This window comes from Coturnix japonica, unplaced genomic scaffold, assembly GCF_054131305.1.
Source record: "Coturnix japonica strain WE unplaced genomic scaffold, WE-NBRP24 Scf046, whole genome shotgun sequence".
Taxonomy (NCBI): Eukaryota; Metazoa; Chordata; class Aves; order Galliformes; family Phasianidae; genus Coturnix; species Coturnix japonica.
Window position 1 is genome coordinate 1,090,802 of NW_028188949.1, and position 13,372 is coordinate 1,104,173.

The window sequence follows — 13,372 nt, forward strand, 5'->3', positions numbered from 1 at the left end:
ATCCTGTTCCCCTTCTGCAATCTGGTCAGCCTCCACATGTGAGGCTTTGCTGCTGCTGCTCAGAGAATCACCAATGTGGGTTCCTCTGTAGGCAAACCAGTCAAAGCCCCTTGCATTATGCATCTATCCAGTGCACCCTCAATAATTTTGCACATGACAGCAAGTTGTTAGGAAGTGCTGATCTGCCTTAGGGTAAACAGGCCCCACAGAGAGACCAGGACAGGCTGATCAATAGGCTGGGGCCAATGGGATGAGGTTCAACAAGAGCAAGTGCTGGGGTCACCACCCCTGAGTGAAAAATCTTACATGCTTGGAAGAGGCAGAACACAGCAAAGACCCATTCCATCTTTATTCTTGCAATCTGAGCTGTATTTTTCCTTATTGAAGAATCCACCTTTGCTGGATTAGGACTTTTCCTGAAGTCATTCTCTGAACTGCATAAAGGATGAGCCAATGTCTAAATCCATACTGCTAGCGCAGGAAAAGCAGCAGTGCTAAATAAACACGGGAATATATTTCCACAGGTTGGAAATTCTGGGCAAAATCAGTGGATAGAAAACTAAAAAAGGTGAGACTAAAAAGGAAGGGAAATAAAAACATTCCATCCAAAAATGACATTTCACTGTCACCATTACTAGAGATATATTCTTGGGTGCTCTGCTTTATATATGAATCTTACTTTGATGTTAAAAGAATATCATAAAGGCAAGTATGAGACTCGGCTACCAACTAAGAGATTTCTTTGGCATTCGCCCACCAGGATCCGGCTCTGTCTGCATTCAGAGGCTGCAAGGCAGAGAACATGCAATGGTCCAGCCAGGGAAATCCCCCCGAGCACAGTGCCTCATGGACAGCCTCCCGTTCCACTCCTGCACGCTCCAGGCCCTGCAGGCACCCCCCAGAGTAAATGAATGAGCTCAGGAAGCCAGTGTGATGGTGGCAAGGCTGGGTGGTTGGTTACAAGTGCAGGCAGAAACTGGCAGCACTGCCCACTGACTCTGTCAGTGTCTCTTTGCTAAGTCCTTTGTTGTCAGTTTCTCTCATCCGCTTGTGGATGGACTCCTGTTCTGGGATTAAGAGGTATGAAGCCAAGCGGCATGTTGCATTTCATTCTTAAGGAGCATTTGTTGGGGTGAAAGCAGCAGAAGCAGAGATCCAGGCACCCTCTGTGCAGCCAGAACTGAGCTCCAAACCTGTAGGGCCATCCCCAACCTTGGGACTCTGGAAGCACTCAGCTGGCCACTGTCTTCTCCCCTCCCCATCCACATTAATGACTCCAGCAAGAAGCTGCTCCTCCCTGATCTCGCTAAACATCAAGTCATGACTCGGGGAACAAAAGAACCACAAGGAACACTTCAAAACTTCGAACAAAAGATGAAAGCTCCAACAAGGTCAACCCAACCAGGTGTTGCTGTTTACCATGATGGCCTCATAATCCTCCAGATGAAAGGGGCCCTTTGCCACCCTTCAGGCAGTGAGACAGGGAGAGCAGCCGACATGATAAAAATGCTGTGATACATCCCTTTCATCAGCACTCCAAACAGTAAGTACGCAAAAATTATGGTTTGCATACAGCAATTTCTCTTTGCTTACACCATGCATTTCACTTAACTACAACCTATCCCACCGGGCAAACACATACAGAAATCCAGGAGCGCATTCACTGACTCCCATTTAAAGCTTGATTCAAACCAAAGAATGATCATTTAAAAGAGAGATGAAGGTTTCCAGCAAATGAAACTCACCATAGCAAATAAGGGGCCAAATACTGTCGTGAACACAACACAAAATCATGGGTGCTCTGATCTATTATTTTGGTGTTTCCTTGCTTGAAACCCTATAGGCAATCAGCACTGCATGGCAATGCTCCTATAACACAAAGCCTCTTCCTTTCATCTTTGCGGTGCCACCAGCGATGGAATTAGATGATCATTGTGGTACTGTTCAGCCCCAGCCATCCTATGAGTCTATGATGATGATTCTGTGATTCTCTAACTGCTCCTCAGTGATGCTGCAGCAATGCAGCATCCCAAAGATCAGCATGGAAAGGAGCAGTGAGAGCACAGCAAAAAGCCTCCAGGTAACAGCAGGGACAGGAAATGCTGAATGGGACTCTCTCTTCTAAATGGTCCGAGACAATAGCTGTTAGAAGGCTTAGCACCAGGTCAGGTTTGATAGGAGGAACTGCAGCTCACTATCATATGAAATTTCTCCTCGTTCTGGTTGCAAATTGCTGGAAGGCAATTCATCTTATCTACCACCTGCTTTCAGCTATACCTTGGCAAGTCCCTGTCCATGTGGGATTGCTCTGTCCTTGCTACCTGCAGGCAGAACCCAGAGATATGTTCCATCTGCACAGGTAATAATCAGGTGGCAGGAGATGTGCAAGCCTCATCCACCTTTAGCACAAGGATTTACAAATCCTTCAGGAGCCCATGGACACAGAAGGGCAGAAAGTGCCATTTTTAACAGCAAACCTGTGCCAACCTCCCACTGATCACAGAGTTCTGTAGTATGTTGGGGTGCTAAGTTGTCTTTGCGAGGATTTATGAGTGCATACAGTAGTTCTGAGTAGATGGAGTGTTCTAGAATAGCTGAGTTAGGCCTGTAGGTTAAGAGTTAGTGGGCTGCGGGTTTAGGTAGGTGTGTGTATAGGTTCTCTCGCGTGCATCGGGTTTTGCGTAGCGGGTGTACGTGTCTGCGCGGGATTTAGGATGGCATATAAGGTGTGTGACAGAGCAATATATTGAGAGAAGACATGATGGCATCCATGTTTGTGTCTCTCTCCCCGGGACAGTTGAAGTCCTGGGATAAGTCAGGTTAATTGGCGAATACGTCAGTAGTACCTCTCAGATTACTTTCAAGAAGCTGAATTTTTTACCTAATCCTCTCTCTAAAGTGGATTTTTCATCTCTCTTATTTACTGATAAACTTCCAGGGCTAAGCATCTACAGCACAAAACAGACCTGTGTAGTTCATCACCAGGCTATATTTTTGGTCCAACATGATGAAAAAATGGAGCAGACATTTAGAAAGATGACAAGAAGATCCAGAGCAGAGCAGTTATAGTCATTGATGATTATATCAAAATATTGTTGAAGGAATATTAAAACCCCTGCTTCAGGGTATAAAATAATATATACATTTTTGTCAAACAGGTGGACAGAGTAATATATGTTTGTCCACTGTGCTGCATTTATATACCCTTCTGAAAGGTCTATCATTTTTATATATGTAAAGGTATATTATTTCTATATAATACTGCTATCGATGGACATGAGATCTGGTCCTAATGAACTATACAGGCCTTTATGCACCATTTGTATTCGTAAAGCATCTACCAGGATACGACCCCAAACAGGACACCCAGGGCAACACCAGCAGTATTTGGTTAAGAGCACATGAAAAGAAGCATATTGCAACAATAATCAGACAGCGATTTATGTCACCCATCATACAATCATGAAATGGCCGGGGTTGCAAAGGTCCACAGTGCTCATCCAGTCCCAACCCCCTGCTGTGTGCAGGGTCACCAACCAGAAGCCCAGGCTGCCCAGAGCCACATCCAGCCTGGCCTTGAATGCCTGCAGGGATGGGGCATCCACAGCCTCCTTGGGCAACCCGTTCCAGTGCGTCACCAGCCTCTGAGTGAAAAACTTCCTCCTAAGATCCAACCTAAACTTTCCCTGTCTGAATTTAAAGCCATTCCCCCTTGTCCTATCACTGCCCACCCTCACAATGTCATGGTTTTGTACATTTTTCTATTGGTATTCCACATCATAACATCATATAGAGCACAGAGAACAACTACATGTCCCAGAGGGTCTCACAGTCAGAGAGGGAAACACATCACGGAAGTGATGCTGTCTCTCTCTCAAACTGCCTGGTAGCGAGTCTGGGTGTGCTTCCAAGCCGTGGCACCTTCAGTTTCAAAGTAGGCTTCTCGGTCTTCGGAAAACCTCTCTCTCTCTTTCCCTTTTATTTTACTTGGCTTATTAGCCTCAATTTCCATTAGATTGTAATTAGTAAAATAATAAGTTTTCCTCCTTAGATCGTTGCCACTTCTCTGTTTGTTTCCTTGAGTCCAGCTCCCATCTCCCTACCCCTTTCTTATTTTCCCTTCCTATACGCTGGGAGCCAGGGGGAACAGGAGCCTACTGCCCCTCCCCGTCACAGACATAGATTGATCTAGATAACACCGTGACACAGCAATTCCTCCTCTGTATACGCTCCCTTCAAGTACTGCAAGGCCACAACGAGATCTCCCCAGAGCCTTCTCTAAGCTAAACAAGCCCAGTTCCCTCAACCATTTCTCACAGGAGAGCTGCTCCAGCACCCTGACCATCTTAGTGGCCTCTATATTCTTTCAATATACGTACACACGACGGCGAGATTGAGACACAACAGGATATATAGTTTATAAGAGTTTATTAAAAGTTGTTGTTGTTTAGGGAAATGGGGAAGGGAAGTCGGGTGATAGAAAAGAGATAGGAAATAAAAGCAAAGAGTCTTTGTAGAAAGCAAGAGAGAATTAGTCACCACTGGGTTTCCAGCATGACTCGTAGTTCAGATGTTGATCTTCAGTAGAGATGGTCGTCAGAGGGAGCAGGGAAGCATCTGTTTGCATCTTGCCTTCACAAGATACAATGGTTCCATCCCCAGATCTCCCATACCAAGATGGAGTCATTTGGTCACAGTCCGGATCTTCCACTGGTAAGCTCTCTCCAACGTGACACTGACTGCCACAAGGAAACAGCCACCTCTGGCCTCCTAAATAGGTCTCAGAGTCTTATTGCTCACAGGATGTGAGCTTGCAGCCAAAACAAGAGAAGGGTTCGGACAAAGGTCTCTCTCAGCGTCCGAACAGCAGCAGTCTGATGTAGCGATCTCTCAGCTCCCTGAACTCACGCAGCGCTATGGAGTGGGCGTCCGGGTCCTCCTCCAGGTGCTGGAAGAGGTTGAGCGGCTTGGCGGATCGGAAGGACTGCGGCAGGACAATCGTGCTGTGCACCGACTTGCTGCCAAGGAAGAAGTGGTTCAGGCATTTCTCATCCAGGCAGAAGCGCAGGTACCGCAGGAGATTCTCCATCCGATTCAGGAAATACTTCCTGCGCCACTTCTTCAAAGGGATGATGGCCAAACTGTGGAGGACAAGAGTCTTGATGACATAGGTGGAAAAGCCCATGCCCACTAAGATGCTGGCAAGCAACGTCAGGCAGTGCAGGTGGGAGCTGTCCTGTCCGGTACTCCTGGCCGTGTGCTGGAAGAACTTCTTTTCTGCCACAGCACAGCTCTGTGGCCATGTTGTGCTGGGCGTAAAGCCGGCGTCTGTGTTCTGGCTGGTCAGGTAGATGTCCGAGTAGTCTTGCTGCACCCCGAACAGCAGCTCGACGAGGACTTTTTCCCCGCTGTAGGCTTCTGTCAGCTGGAGCTTGCAGGAGCGTCTGGAAGGCAGCACCTTCAGGCTGTAGGCGTGCGCGTGGTGGGTGGTCTTCCAGATTGCTGCCACCTGTGCGGTGAACCAGGTGACAGTTCTCTCCACATCCAGGTAGGAGTCAGTGCAGAGAGTCTGTAGCAGGCTGGGGTCCTGATTTTGGCTCAGCTCTTCCTCATGGTGGTGGAGGAAGCACAGCACATTCCCCAGCTGCTTCTCCCTTTGGCACATGCACTGAAGCTCCACGCGGACGCGGGAGTTCCTTGCCAGCCCGTGCCCTTCATCTCCCAGCTCCAGGAGGAAGGTGTGCCCGGGGGGAGGCTCTATGGGCACGAGCAGGCAGTATACATTGTCCCACTCCCGGGGACTCCAGCCTTCAAAGGCACTGCCCACCCCAATTGCGGGCTGCAGCACCGGGAAGAAGCTGTTGGACCAGATGAATCTGAAGGTCTGCACGAGCTGGTCCATCAGCTCCTCCACTATAGGGCACCTGGTGGCCCTTCCTTCCACCTTTTCCAGGGCACGCCTTGTGAGAAATTTTGTCAGTGCTGAATCTTTGAAGTCTTCTTCCTCGTCATCCTCCTCTTCTTCCTGTTCCTCCTTTTCCACCAATTCCACCTGCTCCTGCTGTTCTACCTGCTCCTGCTGTCCGCCCTGTTCCACCTGCTCCTCCTGCACCTGCTGTTCCTCCTGTTCCACCTGTTCCTCCTGCACCCGTTCCTGTTCCTCCTGCACCTGCTGTTCCTCCTGTTCCACCTGTTCCTCTTCCTCCTGCACCTGCTGTTCCACCTGTTCCTCCTGATGTTCCTCCTGTTCAACCTCTTCCACCTCTTCCTCTTCCTCTTGCTCCGCCCCCGATGCCTCCTCCTCGCCACTGGAGCTGTCATTTTCACTGCTGCTTTCATCATGCTGGCTCATTTGTATGGACTGCAACATGTTCCAAAGGAGCAACAGAATCAGCCCCACATTGAACCAGATCTTCCAGTAATCCAGCAGAGCAAAGAGCAGAGATGACATGTCCACCCAGCTCTGCTGCTCATTCCTCTGCTCAATCTCGTGCTGCGGAGGTATCATGTGCTTTTGCAGATCAACCTCGCGCCGCTGCACGTTCTCGAGCATGAGCACATCAGTATTGACACTGACACTTAGCGCCCGCACCAACAATGCGAGAACAAACACCAAAGCCATGATCTGCAAGAGATGGGAGAGAGGGGCTCAGTGGGGCTGGGAGGGAGCGGGGCCAGGAGCCGCATGGCCCTGTGCTCAGGTAGGAGCAGTGGGTACGAGGGAGCTGGGTGGCAGCAGGGACCGAGGCCAGTGCTGGCAGGGACAGTTCCAAGCACTGCCCGTGGTGCTCCCACAGGGGCCGGTGTTTGCACCACATCCCTCGTCCAGCCCGACCTTCCCCTGCTGCTGCACTCACCATTGGCCCAGGTCAAAAATGCAGCAGCGCTGCCTGCCTGTGGCCCTAAACCCATCCCCTGCAATGTGATGCAATGCATTCCTGCTGATGTCACAAATGGGCTGCCCGACTCCACCCTTCTCAGCTGCCCAGGGTGGGCACATGGCCACTGAGCCACGGCACTGCCTCAATTTGGAGGCATATCTCTGGACAGAGCTCCTGGGGACGCTCTTTACTAAGCAGGTGGGAGCTGCCCGGGCCTTTCTTTAAAATAAAATGGGGTGGTATTTCCCATGGATGCTGTGCTCCTCATGTGCCACCCCACAGGTTATGTTCCAAACACACTGTCCCTGGAAAATCATTTGGACAGAAAAGGAAAATCAAAACTACTGCTCCTGAGGAAACATAAGAATTTGCAGCATATGCAGAAACTCATTTTAGTGCTGAAATGCCACAGAGGGAACAAAGCTGAAGATCAGTGCCGGTCATGTCAAAGTCTCAGCACCTGACATCACACAGCCCTTTGCTGATTGCTCCCTCAGCCACCGGTGGTCTGAACGTCCTCTGAGCAAAAGGCCAGATGGCTCGATCCAAGCAGCTCAAAGGGGCTCTAACAATGACGATTAGGATGCCCACATGTGCAGCAGCCTCTTCAGCTGCATGGGCTCTGGCTCCTTTGGGTGAGCTTATGCTGTAGAGAAAACAGCAGGAGCAACTGCTGTCTACCCCATGTTGCAAAATCACATGTGCACGAGGCAGGAATATTTCTCAAAGGCCAACAGAGAAAGGCTTGGCTTGGAGCCTGTGGGTGTTGAACCAAGGCAGCCCTGCAGGCACAGAGTGGTCTGGTAGGTAAGGAGACAGCCCTGTAGGACAGGAGCGTGATGGCAGCTGTCAGACCAGCTGTGCTTCACCTGCATACCTTGCTGCCTGCAGCACAAGGCTCCCAGCCATGGCTGTATTGACTTCTGGGAGGTAAGGCCAGAGTCACCTCCTGAAGCCAGGGGAGATCCCAGATCAACAGGGTTGGAAGTCATTTGAACCTCACGAGATCCCCTAGACCAAATCCCCTGCTACAGCAGGTTCCCTAGTGTAGGTTTCTCCACAGAAGATAATCGCTCTTCTTCTCTGTTTCCGGTAACAAGGATATCAATAAATATTATTAACCAACAGAAGCTGTGTAACCCAGTGAAACAGGACCTATTCTTTCCTGAATCCGAATTCAGCATTCAGATTTCTGTACTTCACCAGTCTCTGGGTGTCTGTTGTTTCCTGCATTTGGCGGAGCCTTGCAGCCGGAGCTCCAGGCTGGTGCCTTCCAGTGCCAAGCAGTGCAACTACAATGGGGGGCAAGTGGGAAGCCAGTCATCATGGTAACACTGGAGCACTTCTGACATCCTCCTCTCCAGATCCTCCTCTCAGGCATGTTAAACTTGACTCTGTGCTTATCTCAGGTCACTGTGCTTAGCGAAGGCCTTTACCAAAACAGTGTTGGAAATGTCAGTGAAGCAGCTCCTCAAACTGTTTGTATCCTGTTCCCCTTCTGCAATCTGGTCAGCCTCCACATGTGAGGCTTTGCTGCTGCTGCTCAGAGAATCACCAATGTGGGTTCCTCTGTAGGCAAACCAGTCAAAGCCCCTTGCATTATGCATCTATCCAGTGCACCCTCAATAATTTTGCACATGACAATAAACTTCCAATCTCTACTTTTTGCATTTCAGGTAAACAACTAAACTGAATACTCATTAACAACCAAGAAATAAATCCGGACAAGCACTTGAACTGCACACTCACAGGTGAGCACTCACCACAGTGTGAATGCAGACTGTGTGCACAACTGAGACAAATGTAGTTTGCAGCCCTGGAAGGAGGATGCTCTCCACTGGTTCCCATCATTTATTGCTCAATTTCCCTCAAGTGAGACAACGGAGAGAAAATCAGCTCTGTATGCAGAAACCAGGAGCTGTCTATTAATGTGCTTGATTTTCACTAACCTGAAAATCATGCTTATCTTGTTCACGTTTTTATGCAGGTCTTACTTCATATTTTTGAAAGAAATCTTTCTATGAAGTCACAAAAAACCTGTGATTTTTTGTCAGAAGTACTTTTCTAAACAAAACAGTGATGACGTATTTCCAGTTCTTCTCCAGTCAGTTCACACATGGCCTAGTGCATCCCCTCCAGTGGTGCACTCCCCATGTGAGACAGAAATGCGATGAGAAATGTCATTAAGTGTCATTGTGTTGTTATAAACTGTGAGGTCTGGAGGCTGCCACGTGGAAGCACCTCTGATTGGGAGTGAGACACTGAAGGAAGCTCTCATTTTGAAGGGCTTTTATCCAGTTACAGTGGGCTCATAGTTTCTCTGATGATGAAAATATAATTGAGGAAGGTGCTCCTGTCAGCAAGACTGATGCTAAAGTGCTCCCAAGCTTGGAAAGTGTTTTATTGTTTTTCTGTTGTTATTGTAGCTTTAAAAGACAAGAACGGGAGAGATGGCCAGCAATTCTTTTTGTTGAGTTTGAACTTGTTCTTGGTTGTGGCTGAGGCTCCTTCTTAACAGTTCGGGTTTAGTTCTAACAATGAAACTTTTAAATAATAGACATTTTTCAAACCATTCACAGTGCAGGCTGAGTTCAACTCCCTGGGAAGCCGTCTGTGCAAAATCATGTGTGAAGGAATACTAAAAGTAAGTTTGCTTTTCCAGGCAGAATGTACTGCATAAAGCAGTCTTTAAAGCAGCCCATGCCTATGAGATCACACAAGTCATCTCAGCCTCATGCAGAAAGCACACAGTGAGGGCACGGGGCAGTCTGACCTCTACGCCTTTGGAAATTGAAAGGATTCACTGAACTTCTCCTCAAGAGAAAAGAGAGCTGTTGTTCCTTTTAAAGACCTATTTTATTTCTGAACCACAACACATCAGACCACGACCCAGCATCTGCCTTAAGATATCAAAAATAGTTTTCTTTTCAATGCTGTGTGAAATTTCAGGTTTTCCTTTTCTCATTCTAAGTGTGTAAATGCAGCACTGGCTGCTGACTGCCCGTGCTATGCTAACTTGTTTCAGAGATAATAGAGGTTTCTTCCATGAACACTGAATCTTATTTGCTGACTATTTCCAGTGGAGCACTCAGGAATATTTCTTTTAGTTTTCTTAAAAAGATAATCAAGAATATACAGATGTGCTCACAGTCTAAGTTGAGTTTGTCTCTATACTGACATCTTAATGCCCTTTTTTCCTGAAATCATGTTTCTTTTGACACCTGTCTGAGAACTGATCAGGGATGAGGGGAAGTCAGAGTTGCACCATGGTGATGCCACAGTTTTCCCTCACATTAACGCTGCACGGGAGAGTTGGTGGAGACAACTGCGGGGTGCTGAGCTGGGAGGAGGAGGAGGGGGAAACGGCACCTGCTGTGCCTTCTGTGCGCCGGCTGTGCTGTGCTGGGGCTGCATGGACTGCAGGCACTGGCTGCTGCCTGCCTGCACGGGCTGCTGGGGGAGCATGGAGCTGAGCCCAGGCAGTGCCCCATCAGAGCAGCCAGCCCATCCCTGTGGGATCGGATGAACCTTTACTGCTTTGCAGTCTCTATGGGCTGAAAACAATCCTGATATAAATAATTTATATGAGAATGTTGTGGAGACAGATTTTCAGTTGTTTTCATTCATTCTCAAAACATGAAATGGTAAATGAGATAGATTTGCTCATCTACACAACACTGCTCTCCTTCACCCTCAAGCCCAGACCAGAGAGGCAGGATGACCTTCTAAGAATCACTGTGGACCCCCAGGACCAGCAGAGGGAATCCCTCCCAGTGCTGCCTTCTTTTATCACAACCAGAGCAATGTAATCACCGAGGTCTGCTCCTCAATCTGCATGTGGTGCTCATCTCAGTCAAAGAATGTCTGTGGAAGGTTGGCTTTGATTTTTTGTGTGGATTGCATCAATGACAGGTTGGACTCCAGACTCAGTGGGATCATTTTTCATTGTGCTCCTTCCTCTGCAAATCTTCCAAAAATGTTGGTTTCTGCTGAGCTAGAGGAAGGAAGGAGTTCAGGCCTCCTTTACTTTGAACTAATTCTGAATTATTCTTCCATGAAAGTGGGTGATGAAATAAAACCTTCAGTATATGCAAAAACAAAACAAACAAAGCAACAAATGCTTCACAGTCTTTGCATCCTCTAGTTGTATATAGCTGCATCTTGAGAAAGATGAAAGGAACCCAGTGCCTGAATACCACAGTAAACACAGCAAACATTCCCTTCAGTTTGAAAATAAATTCCAAACTCATGGGAGTGGAGCATTTTTCTCAGCACGTTCCTAATTTATCGAGAGCACTAAAATCAATAAAACTATTTCTCTTCAACTTGGAAGCAGACCCAGAGCTCATGAGCATTTGTCTAATTTTAAATAAAAAAGCAAGATCACTTTTCACGTGCTTAGTTTACCCAGAAAATACTGTGTTAGCTCGATTCAATACATCTTTAGGACACTGAAGCAGTCTTCAATGTGTCTGTTTTCTAGTGGAGAAAAATGGAAATTCTTTGATCAAGAAAAAAAGACCAAAGTTGCAAAAACTGACCAATAAAACCATCCCAATGTAAATCACATCATTGGATGCACTGGTAACATACATGTAAAAATCTGGGAAAGCACCATGTGAGGATCACTTTTAGGTAACATTTGTGTAATTCATAGGATGAGTTTTGCATGTATCAGCTTTCTATAAGTATTCAGTTAATTCAGGTATTTATGAGGCTTCCTACTGAAGCACGGAATTTTAAGTTAATATTGCAGGGTATTTTGAGACAGGATATTCAGAACTGAAAATCTCAAATATTTGTATCTGGGAATGGGTCCTGAAAGTCCTATATAGATTGAAACAAAGACAAATTGAAGACTGGTACATGTTTCTTTCATAAAGACACATAGTGAAATCATAGAAATAGGACTCCTCTATTCCAGACAAGACTGATTCTGTAATGGCAGAAGTTATTCAAGCCAGAGAAATATCAAGAAGAAGAATGCTAGCAGCATTTAACCAGCAGTATATAACCAGAAATCCGAGAGCAAGGAATATGGAAGTAAAGATGTGCAATATAAAGGTCTCCATCAGACTAACTCATTTAAAAATCTCACATTATTATACTTGATCTACATTCATAGAAATAGAAGGTGTCCTAGGACACATTGTTCCTGTAAGTTTTTTGAGTATCATCTTTGCATCATTCTGAGAAGTCTGTTCCCAGGCCTGCCTGCTTATTTGCTTTGCTCGTTCTTCACTCTGGAATAGATGTAACCCTAATTGAAGTCTTGGGTCACCCTCTCCTAAACCTGAAGCAAATGAAGAATAGAAATATTTATTTTCTTTCAAGCTGTTGGTTCTTATACAGCATTTTGAACTCAGCGTCACAAAGAAACACAAGTATTTCATCAGGCAGTTGTTTTTTAGAACTGCCCTTGGCCTACACTGTCTGCGGTCAAGTGAGCTTCACATTCATCATTCACAGCACACAGTCATTGGTTTTCCTGGTACTTTGCAAGTGCATGGGGAGACACTGTTCCTGATCTGAGTTCGCAGCCTAATGAAAGACAAAATAACAGAGACACTTGTGGCATTCAGAGTACAGGATTGAATTATGGGAGAATAACACACATCACATTCAAAAGTGTTTTCCTGGCAATGTCTGTTCAGAGGAGAATGTGAAAATTTGCTTTCACTGAATCTGAGAAGAAGAGGAAATACCATAATATATTTTCTGCAGATGAAAATGATTTTACAGTGGTTTGCAGATTTTGTGTAATTAATCTGGAAATGGGTTTAGAGTTACAGTATGTCCAGTCTGGCAAATTATGGGGCTCAGCCCTCACATGAGCCAGAATTCTTGCCTCCCCAGTGTTATAGGCTCTGTTTAGGGTTCCCACTTTGTTGTGAGAAGACCTACTGAAATTTTTGTCTCTGATCTCATTCATAAGAAGCTTCTGACAGTGGGGTAGAACTGCCTGCACAGGCTAACCATGGTGTTGCCTAATTTGGCAAGGCTACAGGCAACAGATGAGTTCAAAAGAATTCAGGCAGGCAAACTCTTTGATCCCAAACCTTTCCCTCACAACAAGGGAACCCCTCATGCCAATGGGAGACCTGCTGTGCCTATCAGAGACATTTCACTGCCTTCATCTTCACATGGAGTCAATAGAAGCCAAAACTGGAGCACAGGACTTCACCACCTCTTGTAAAAGTCTCATTTTGTTATGACCCTCAGTAAATTTCTCATCTACTTTCCTCCCTTCCATCTACTCGGCCACATCTGTATGTACCCTCTATGATCTTGGTTTGCTTTCACTGCTCCTCTGCCATTCCCCCTTTGCTCCTCACATTTGTCTGGTTCATTATTTTGCATCAAAATTACATGCATTAATCCCTCTTATTCTAAATATAATCCTATAACTGATCCTATTTGCCTTTCCTATCATAATTCATACTTCCACCAGCTGGAAAATTACTTTACAAGCAATACAGACTGACTTTCAT

At 46.5% G+C, this 13,372-nt stretch overlaps 1 protein-coding gene and 1 long non-coding RNA gene across 2 annotated transcripts; one reads left to right on the plus strand and one right to left on the minus strand.

Moving 5' to 3' along the window:
- Positions 1-4,834: 4,834 nt before the first annotated feature.
- On the minus strand, positions 4,835-5,990 carry LOC146752341 (inositol 1,4,5-trisphosphate receptor-interacting protein-like 1). Its single transcript, XM_085532007.1, has one exon. The coding sequence runs from the start codon at positions 5,900-5,902 to the stop codon at positions 4,853-4,855; it is 1,050 nt and encodes a 349-aa protein (XP_085388133.1). The 5' UTR covers positions 5,903-5,990; the 3' UTR covers positions 4,835-4,852.
- A 1,023-nt stretch (positions 5,991-7,013) lies between these two features.
- On the plus strand, positions 7,014-9,689 carry LOC146752342 (uncharacterized). Its single transcript, XR_014940650.1, has 3 exons — positions 7,014-7,079; positions 8,558-8,632; positions 9,544-9,689. It is a non-coding gene; the product is annotated as an uncharacterized LOC146752342 (long non-coding RNA).
- The last annotated feature ends 3,683 nt before the right edge of the window (positions 9,690-13,372 follow it).